The sequence below is a fragment of the Nicotiana tomentosiformis genome, chromosome 4 (genome assembly GCF_000390325.3).
Source record: "Nicotiana tomentosiformis chromosome 4, ASM39032v3, whole genome shotgun sequence".
Lineage (NCBI taxonomy): Eukaryota > Viridiplantae > Streptophyta > Magnoliopsida > Solanales > Solanaceae > Nicotiana > Nicotiana tomentosiformis.
The window spans coordinates 21056354-21067537 of record NC_090815.1 but is presented as its reverse complement, the minus strand read 5'-3'; the positions used below and the strand labels follow the sequence as shown (position 1 = coordinate 21067537).

The 11184-nt window shown below is 36.3% G+C and overlaps 1 protein-coding gene across 1 annotated transcript; it reads left to right on the top strand.

Annotated features, from left to right (window-relative positions):
• The first annotated feature begins 2146 nt into the window (after window positions 1–2146).
• Window positions 2147–2839, top strand: LOC138909347 (serine/threonine-protein phosphatase 7 long form homolog). Its single transcript, XM_070200541.1, has one exon. The coding sequence runs from the start codon at window positions 2147–2149 to the stop codon at window positions 2837–2839; it is 693 nt and encodes a 230-aa protein (XP_070056642.1).
• The last annotated feature ends 8345 nt before the right edge of the window (window positions 2840–11184 follow it).

Here is an 11184-nt window from a genome sequence, read left to right as displayed (position 1 = left end):
AATTTCATGTACAAACACGTCTTTTGAAAAAAAAAAATTATCTATGGACAAACGGATCCTGAATGTGTTATAACTTAAGGGGTCATTTGATACCAGGGAGAAGGGTAATAATCCTAGGATAAATTTTGATATTGTATTTATCCCATATTTACTATCGGTATTAGTTAATTTCCAAATAAATGTTATACTAAAATGGTGGATAGCAATATTATTGTTTATCCACCATTGCACCAAACGGACCCCTAACTATATAATTGTTGTATATATTGAATTCTAAAAAAAGTTATTTCTTTTAGCTAATCATCATTGAATTCCATATGCAGATGGCAGAGCCTACATGCATTACGCGTTTATTCAAAAGGAATTTAGAAAAAATATTTAAAAACTTAATTAGAGAAAAGAGTGTATTTGAAATGGAAAATTAGTCAAATAATAACTTTTTTACATTAATGAAAAAATAGTTAAAAGAATTGTTTTAAAAAATTAAAATAAAGAAAGTAATCGTAGAGTGATGGTGTTTGCTTCGAAGTGACCCCAAATGGGTGGACGGAAAGAGTGAAGTTTTTGCGGATTTGAAAGAAAATGGAAGGGGAAATATTATTTGAAAGGAAAATAAATGAGAAAAAAGAAGGGGAAAAAACTATTTGAAAAGAAAAAAAGAAATATTACTATAGTGATTGCACGCTCAATATCAAGTGAATATCATTATCTGGGTCACATCTGCACGAGGTATTTAATAGGAAGAGTCCGGAACCAAAATGTGGTTCTTTTGGACTCAAAGAACCAAAATGTGTGAAAAAATGAGCAGTGATCATAATATATATAACGTCCTTTTAAAGGGCGTTATACCTTAACGGTCGTTTGCCCAGATAAGTATAGCGCCCTTTTAAAAGGCAATATATTTGAACGACAAGGTATAACGCCCTTTATTAAGACGTTATAGTATAGCGTCTTAATAAAGGGCGCTATACCTATAAAAAAATTCGTCCCTTCCCTTTCCCCACTAACAGAAAACGATTCCCCCCTTCCCTCGTTAAAAAACAAAACCAGCGCCCCCTTCCATTGATAACGAAAAAAAGCTCGAGTGGAGCCCACCGGTCTCACAAAAAGTATAGATTTTCGGTCTCACATCCTAACTAAGGCGTTATCTCGTAGCGGGTTGCTCGTTTCGGCTCCAAATCACCAAATCTTCAACTTTACAAAAACTTTAAATCGAGGTATTCCGACTTAATTTTTATTAAAACTCGTATAAAAAATACATATTAGTCGTTTTTAATGTGCTCTATGTTATTTTGTGATTGTTTTGCGATTTAATTAATTTATTATTTTTTATCTGGATTATAGTATTAGTGTGCTAAAAAAAATTAGTAAAAGAGAGAAATTATTATTAGTTGTTAAAAAGAAATATTAATTAGTTACTTTATACTATGGTATATGTATTTTTGTGATTGTTTTATGATTAAATTAATTTATTTTTTAAATCTGGTTTAGGTTATTTATTTGCTAAAAGACTAGTAAAATAGATAATATAGTGCTCGTATTTGTAATGTAGTGCCCTTTTAGAGTAGTAAAATGTAGTGCCCTTTAGCGTAGTATCCTTGTAGTTATTGAAATTAATCATTTAAGTATCTGTTAAACCCAAAAATATGATAAAAAGACTGATAGTTCAAACACAAGCTCTCTCCAATTCTAGTCAACAAACGTAAGAAAATAACATGAGAGAACAACAATATTTGTCAAACTAAGTATTGTTATATGAATATTTAATAATTAAATTATGTATAGTTATAAAATAACAGACCTGTTGAGTGATAAATCGGGGAAATTTTCTCATCACGAACACAAGAATTCAGGATACCTTGATGCTACTGGGCCTCAAATATCGAGTCCGGAATCAAAATATAAATATTTAATAATTAAATCTTGTATAGTTATAAAAATTAATTATTTATTTTTATTATAGTCAAAATAGGTGAATAACAAATAAACATATAAAGTAATAAAATTAACATATAAAATAATAAAACTAACATATTAAAGTAACATATAAAATATAAAATTATAATATTGAAAATGTATCAACCTAATTAACAAATTAATTATAATATCGAATATAATTAATATTGTTCAATTTACACTAGTCGTCATGGAGGTTCCGCCTTTGCATCCCGGACCTGCCTCGCTAGAGCTATTGTTGCTACAGGCCGAGCATAGGTCTTCCTACATATGGGAGGGACAGTTATTGTCCCAGATGTTCCACGCCAGAAGAATAGACAATATGTGGGACTTTCTTAGGGCCCACCATCTCCATCCCCGTATAGTCAGACGCCTCCAGGATACGGGTTTTTATAGAATTGTTGAGATCGGCCGGCTGCAGCTGGATTGGTCATTGATCACGGCTTTGATAGAGCAGTGGCAACCAGAGACGCACACATTCCATTTGCCCATTGGCGAGGCCACTATCACACTGCAGGAAGTGGAGGTTCTGTATGGGCTGTCGGTTGATGGACATCATGTTGCTTTGCCGCATGCCATCAGAGAGTATACGGGTTTGCAGTACCTGGAGATGTTGCAGCGGCTCACCGGTTTCCAGCTAGCGGATGAGGCTGCATTGATTGGGGCTAGTCGGCTGCAGTTGACGCCCGCCCGGCTGCATCTGGAGGCGATGCATGCTGACATCACGGATGATACACCTGATCTTCATATTAACCGGTACACGAGGTTGCTATTGCTTTTTATGTTTGGAGGGATTTTGTTCCCGAACACTTCGGAAAACCTAGTCAGCTTGAGATTTCTTCATCATCTTGAGTGGCTAGATGATTTACATGATTACAGTTAGGGTGTTGTTGTTCTCGGTTACTTATACGGGCAGATGTGTTGGGCGAGAATGGGCACCCAGCGAGACATTGCCGAATTTTTGCTGCTGCTGCAGGTGAAAACATAGTTGAATACTCTCTTCATTATAACATACCTAGTAAAAATATACCTTAAATTTTACGTCCACATTGTATATTAGGTTTGGGCCTGGGAGCGGTTCCTGCAGTTGCAGCCACCTCTCCTACCCTTCGCTCCGGATGCACCACCTCCGTTTCTCCCTTTAGCTAGGAGGTGGGTTGATAGGCGAGGATATGGTGTATGAGGCTCGACATAATCTCCCCTATTGCAGAGATTTGTTGGATTTGCTGGAGGGCGCACGGGTAAATGTATACTTAAGTTTACTTGGACTGGCTTTATATGTGTTGCGTATACTCACGGTTCCTGTTTTTATTTAATAGTTCATTTGGAGGCCATACAACGACGAGCTAATAGTTGGTTTGCCCGATTATTGCTCGACCGGCCGAATTATGTGGAGCTCTCCGTCTTGTTGGTGTGTATCGATATTGTCGAGCATCATGCCACCGAGCGAGTCCTTCGCCAGTTTGGTCGACCGCAGCTTGTACCTCCACCTCCCGCTTGGCATATGACACATTACCAGCGGGATGATCGTTCCAGGGTGAACCAGACATATGTGGCATGGCTAGAGGCGCAGATCGATACTTGGGACCAGCGGCATGACCTGATTCCGCCCCCTCTCCCCTCCACCCGACCGGACGGATAGTGAGCATGACTATATGGGCTGGTACCGCAGCGTTACCCGATTTTTTGTCAGAATCCCGTTCATCGCACTGGCGGTCGGTACGTTCCATATGCCGGGAGGTATGAGGCACTGGTATGTTATTTGGTATACTTACGTATAACGTTAACCTAGCGTTCCGTAATTAATATTTTACATGTTGTGTAGGCTATTGGCCTACATCTATTCTACCAGTTGGGACTGCAGATGCAGCAACATACCGGCGAGGGAGAGGCCGCTTTGCACGAGTATGGCCGGCAGGTTACATATCTGGCTTCCCAGACATTGAGGCGAGTCCGAGATGATGAGCGCTTAGGATACGAGTCTGATTATGTGGCGCCAGAGCAGTACCATCATGGGCCAACAGTGGAGCCAGAACGTGGTCGACGTGGCAGGCGGTCCCCAGCAAGGGGGCGTTGAGGCACCTGTTGAGGTAGGGGTGTCCCACGAGGTCGTGGGGGTCGACGAGGAGGTGGTCCCCAGCAAGGGGGCGTTGAGGCACCTGTTGAGGATGTTGGAGTTGATCAGTCGGGTGAACACCATGAGCCAGATCATGCTCCTAGTGATATGCCGTCATTCAGCCTTCAGCTTACTACAGTGACTTCGCAGGTGACCCCATCGCGGGCACGGCCATTACGCGACAGCAGAGGGATAAGTATTTTCCTGGTCCTCTAGAGCCATCGATGGTTGCTGATGATCGTCCGACACGAGATGTGGATAGTGGGCACCGACTGAGTTATGGCTCATCATCGAGGGATGCTGAGGATCTTTCACAGGCATAGGTTTGTTTGTATTAATATTATTTATATTTATTTTTATCTCATTGATTAATCATAAATATCTAAAGCCTTTTTTTAAGATATCATCCTCCCCCGTCACGGAGGCCACTTTGTGCGATACTGACATGGCTTAGACGGATGATTATATTGAGGAATCCGACAAGATCATGGTAAGACAATTTAATTTTTTTTGACTTAACACGTACATTACTAATATATATTTCATATACTAAAATATCTTATTATTTTGTAGGTTACTGCTGGACCGACGACCCCTTCTAACGAGCCTGCCAGCCCTACCGACGATCATGTTGCAGCGCATCCTCCGATAAAGAGCCTATGTAATGAGGATGATTCTGATAGTGTAGCCGAGCGGGATGGGATGCGCATCAGGCCAACGGCCGCTTTAAAACATACAGGATGTGGGACACATTGACTTTTTTGATTTTATGTACATATGACATTCAGTAAATAATAGCAATATTTTATTGTTTACATTATATGCGCATTATGTTTTTATTTCTCAGGTTCTTCGTTATTTTAATACTACAACACAAATACAAATATAGCAACTTAACATAATTTAAATTCAGTACAACTAATAAAAATACATGACACGGAAAGCATAAAGATAAAATACTACACTCAATACATACATGTGTTTGTTTAGTCACTATCGCCAATTATTCTCTGCTTCAACCACTTAAATTTCTCTTCCAACCTATTTTTTTCTTCTTCCGCCTCTTTTAGTTTTTCCTGCACTGCCGCAATTTGTCGTTGCATTTTAAAGATCTGGAGTTCGTATTCACTGGTCATATTCCAAACATACTATATGATTTTTAGTATTTCTAGTTAATGGGTTCATCATACCATTCTTCAAATCTACAGTGATTTCCGTCCTACCAATGGGATTATAACACAACACTATTAGTTAACATTTTATATAAAAAATATTAACAAATATTTTTTGCAAAACAATAACTTACAAGTTGTTGACATATCCAGTGTCTACGCCCAACATTACTATTTGACCAACACGGCTTCAAAATCGCACGTTTGCCACAATAACACCTTGGTACGTCATTGCGTCAAGACATTTGTTAATGCAAGAAAAATAAAAATTTATGGAAAGTTTTTCTATTTGTTTTGGTTAAGCGTAGATAATAACTAAAATGCGCTAGTTATTTATAGGCAAGATAAAACATATAACGTGGTATTTCACCGCACTATGTTTCGCGTGATACTGATTCTTTAGGGTACAATACAACTTTTCCAGAAGATAGCTTTTGCAGAACATCAGCTTTTTCAGGTCGACAAGACAACACACATAACGTGGTATTTCATCGCGTTATGCTTCGCATGATAATGATTCTTTCGGGTATAATACAACTTTTTCAGAAGATAGCTTTTGCAGAACAACAACTTTTTCAGGTCGACAAGACAACACACATAACGTGGTATTTCACCGCTCTATGCTTCGCATGATAATAATTTTTTCGGGTATAAGATATCTGCTTAAACTGAACCAAGTCATCCGTATTTCAAAGAACTTTTGAATAAATATTAGAACATCCATTTAGAAAATGCCACTAACATTTAACAAGTGGTTCAAAAAAAGGCAAAAGTGTGAAGGTAGTTCAACAGATCCCCATGGAACACGTATTAACACTATCGATCCCTACCTTGAAAAAAATATGCTAGGCTGCTACACTGACTTGGTTGATGACAAGTGGTATGGTGTTCTGCGTCCCTTGGAAAATAAGCCTATTAATATACACACTGATCTCAAATTTTCAGGGCACATTATTGAGGGCGAAGCGCATTCTACAAAGCCTGAAGGTATGCGAATTTGGAGCGAAAAACTATAATAGTTTCCCCTTTACTCAAAACGGTGTGATTACGAAGTACTGTCGCTGGCATGGGCTTGCTGTGCCACAAGCACTGTCTGCAACCTTCCAAACAAACACACACAAAGATGAACCGGAAGTGATTTGACATTTTACAAAATCTTTAACCTCTTTAAATAAGGTAAAAACTAGTCCCGGGGGTACAATTATTTGAGGTATAGCGCCTTAAATATGGACGCTATACCCAGTTGAATTATTGTTATGTCAGTTAAGCCAAGAAGAATTATTGGTGGTCCCACATAATATATATATTAGCGCCTTTCAAAAGGGCTTTATATATATATAGCGCCTTTTAAAAGGACGCTATACTTAACTGGGCAAACGGCCGTTAAGGTATAGCGCCCTTTAAAAGGGTGTTATATATATTATAGTCACTGCTCATTTTTTCCACACATTTTGGTTCTTTGAGTCCAAAAGAACCACATTTTAGTTCCGGCAGGAGTATATATTTGTTAAGATTAAAGTGTCTAATAGAAAAATGCAGAGGGGTCCGGATTCTCTCTAGTAATTTAAGTCCAGTAATATTCAATTCCTCCTTAAATTCTTGACACGTGTCTAGTAGAAAACTAATGATTTGGATTCACTTTGGATACTATGAATGTAGAGGTCCTAAAATATCTCTATTGTTTATTAAATGGTTTATAAATACCCTTCGTCCATCTATTCGTCCAAATATATCCTTATCGTTATTTTTATTGCAAAAGTTACCCCTCGATTTAACGGCAACAGATGTGAGTCCCACTTTTAACGATTTGGTAACGTATTACTGGGCCACGTGGCTTATTGGGTCAGACAAAAGATATGGATATAATATACCCACTCTAATTATTTGACCCGCTCTAATTATTCTTTAACTTAAAAAAGAAAAAGAAAAATACTTAACATCTTCTTCCTTCGCTATTTTCATTTTTCACCACCTCGATTTACGCCATAACCACCACAAATCTAGACCACCCCATATGTATTCATTTACAACGACAATTTGGGGAAAAGGCGTCTTCTCGTTGTAGTAGTCGGAGTACTATTTATTACTAGTAGAATTTCCTAACAACTAAATCCCTCAGAATCGCGACACATGTTCTTCATTTAATTAAGATATATTCACACACATAATTAATTTTAACAATTGAAGGAGTAAATGCAGTTTGGTAGAAAGGTGGAAAAGTTCTTTCTAAATTGTTAAAAATTTGAGAAAATATCTATCAGATCTTGCCGGTATAGTAAATATGACTTCTCTTTGCCTTTAATTTTTCAGCGACTATCGATGCCTCAGCCAAATCCGTTGCTTTGGAAGTTTTATTTTTCGTTTCTTTTTCTCGCATTAAAAATACAAAATTGATCTTCCCATCGCTATTACTCCGGCATAACAGTTTGTGGTGAAAACGGGGAAAATAGGCTAGATTTGACGGTCATAAAAGAATTCCCCAACAGAAGCTTCTGGATTTTTGGGGGTGGTTATGGGGTGGTCGTTTGATAGCTTAATTGCAGGAATTCAATGAAGAACTCGAAGATTAAGCTGCTGATTCAGGAAGTTGGCGAAGAAGTTCGAGAATTTCAGCAATGGCGGAAAAGAGAAGAATAGGATTCGAGAGAATTAAGAGAGAAGAGAGTATTTAGGAAACTTGTAATGCAAATCTTATTCATTTCTGAATATTACAATGTATTTATATGGATTGGAAATGAATACAACTAATCTAACAGAATTTGTTCTCCCAACTAACTGGTAACTAAATCTAACTAACTTGTAACTAACTCCCACTAACTTCTGCTGGCATGGTATTAACTAACTAACTGATTTTTTGAATTTTGCCTCTAACTCTCATTTGCTGATTCCTCTAACTACGAGCTGGATTTTCTGTATCATCGTTTAATATGGGCAACATAGAGTGCCTATTGCCTAAAAAGTTTATTACATTGATGGACCTAGATATTTATGTAAAATCAAAAAAGAAAAAACTCTTACCAGTGGTCGCCGGAAATATTTTAAGGGAAGAAAATGCTAAGTATTTTTTAATAACTAGGGTAGGATCCAGTTAACAGGTCAAAATTAAATCGGAATTTAATTTTGAGAAAACTACTCTCTATAGCCCCTCAAAATTTTAATAGCTCATGTTTTTGCCCATAGACACAAAATTGTCCTTCGGCCCAAACATATTACATCTAATAGCCCGAAATATCTATTTTGTATATTTTTTGTATAGTAACAGTCTATTTTATATATTTGTTGTATAGTGACAGTCTATTTTATATATTTTTTATATAGTGATAGTCTATTTAGTATATATAGTTTGTATAATGACAGTCTATTTTGTATATATTTTGTATAGTAACAGTCTATTGTATATAAATTGTATAGTGACAGTCTATTTAATATATTTTTATATAGTGACAGTCTATTTTATATAATTTTTGTATAATGACAGTCTATTTTGTACATATATATATATATATATATATATATATTATAATATACCAATATTCAAAAGAAATGTTCTCCAATCTAATACATAATCTAAAATGACTTTTAAATATTAGCCTCATACAATTTTTTTATGAAAAAGTTGGTCCAAAAAAGATACTGATAAAATATTCATGTTTGATATGCACCAGTTGCAACAGAGGATAGAGAGAGTAATTGATACTTGGGGGCCAAATGGGAGCCAACCCTCTGAAACATATTACAAAGAGGAAATGGCAATGATCAGGAAAGAAGCAATGAGCTTCTATGGCGGTAAAAACCGCTCCCCAAAACTCCTAAACGTTGGTATTTATAGATAGGGCGGGATTTCAAATTCCAAACGATCAAAGAGTCGTTTTAAAATGCAGCACAGAAATTGACCGTTTGTATAGGCATATCTCTAGAAAAAGATTAGAGAGGGGGCTTCACGTGATCTGCTTCAGAAAATATCAGAATTATTTGGCTTATTATGTTGACCAAATCTCGTTGCAGATGTGAGAGAGAAGAAAAAGTCATGGGTTTTGAAGGAAAAATTGAGAGAGACAAAAGACTTACTCAAAATTAGAGGGGGCAAGCTTCTGCCATAGTCAAAAGCAAGCTGAACTTTAGCATAGAAGAGGAAAGGGTTGATAAGGGGGTGGTTGGAAGAGAAGGAGATTAAAAATCTGATATTTGTCTCTAGGGTGAGATATTTGGGATTGCAGGTTTGGTCTTTGATCGTTTGGGCTTTGAATTGTGCTGGTGGTTGGGTCATAATTGATATTAAATGGACTAGCTACTTAATTGGCTAGCCGTTATAATTGATTTTGGGTTATAAAATACATATTGCAATTTGTGGCTAGCGGCTGATATTAGTTTCTAGCGGATGGCCATAAATGAAGTTTGCTCTATAATTTTTGGACAAGAGTGCCACGTGGCCTAGTAAAAAAAATGCCAACGCATTAATTTGAAGGCCCACCTGATCTGCGGTTAAACGTAAGGGTATTTTTATTAATAAAAATAATATAGCATGTATTCTTAGACTGATAGATGGATGTAATATGTATATTTGGACTGATAGATGGACGGAGGGTAAATGTAATCCATTTATCAAATAATAGGGATAGTTTTGACCCTTTTCCGTACTATGAATAATCAACTCTAGTTAATTATTGCATCATTGCAGTCAACTTAACTGGAGTTAATACACCAACAACAACAACATACCCAGTATTATCCCATACCGTGGGGTCTGGGGAGGGTAGTGTGTACGCAGACCTTACCCCTACCTTGTGAGGATAAATAGGTTATTTCCAATAGACCATCGGCTCAGGAAAATAACTTAACTGGAGTTAATAATTTGTCTTAAAGAAAATTTTGTCTTTAATTCTTTTTAGTACCCAAAGTGAATAAAAGTCATTAGTTTTCTACTAGACAGATGGCAAGAATCTAGGGGAGAATTGAATATTAGTGAACTTAGAATCACTAGAGCAAATCCAACAACTATTTAAAGAAATTCATGTCACACTAATTTTTTGGTAATTCTATCGGTTTTCTTCGGTATCACAGTATAATTAGGTTGATTTTTGATTTTTTTAAAAATATTTCATGAGACTCGTATTATGGTGTCTCGGTTATTATGTAAAGTAATAGTCTTATGATACGCATGATGTGCGTGTATACTATTTTAAGTGATAATTTTTTTTTTAAAAAAAAATATAAATATTATTTGGTGATACTCCTTCAAATGATCTTATACTATTTGGATTTTGGTGTTACTATAGAATGCCCTGATAGACTTCAAATGGATTTGGAAAATTAATTGCCCCAATGAGATGAAATACTTACTACGGCAATGTTATCACAACAAACCTCCTTGCAGTCATTATTTGGACCATATTAGTATCAACATTGATACTTCTTGCTCGGAAAGTTTTATAACGTGTCTCACACAATTGACATTAGTAGAGGGACAAAATTTAAGGACCGCTTTATGTATTTGGCCAAAACTATAATGTATCTTCTCATCCCTTTCATCTAGGGTTATGCATAATACGGTAAATATCGAATTATCGTACCGAAATAGAAAATTTTGGTATATGGTATTCGGTATTTTGGTAGTTGATATGATATTTGGTTTAAGTTCTTAAAATAATTTGGTATTAGGTATAATATTTGATATATAAAGAATAATATCGAAATACCGATATTGTACCGAAATAAATAACAAAATTAACATTAGATATATTATTGATTAACATACTAAGTTACACAAGACTTTTCTTTGGCATTCATGTTGAGGTTGGCAGTAAAGCTCATGTACTTCTTTAGAAAAATAGAGGAACAAAATAGGTTGCGGATTCTAATTCTTATTCTCTAGGTTGCCAAGCAGTTTGATACTATGATATTTCAACGATTTTGGGGTGTTTCTTACTCTGTTACTCTTGT

Excerpts from the sequence above, each read along its gene's own strand:
- LOC138909347 (XM_070200541.1), top strand. The coding sequence starts at position 2,147 with ATGGAGGTTCCGCCTTTGCATCCCGGACCTGCCTCGCTAGAGCTATTG.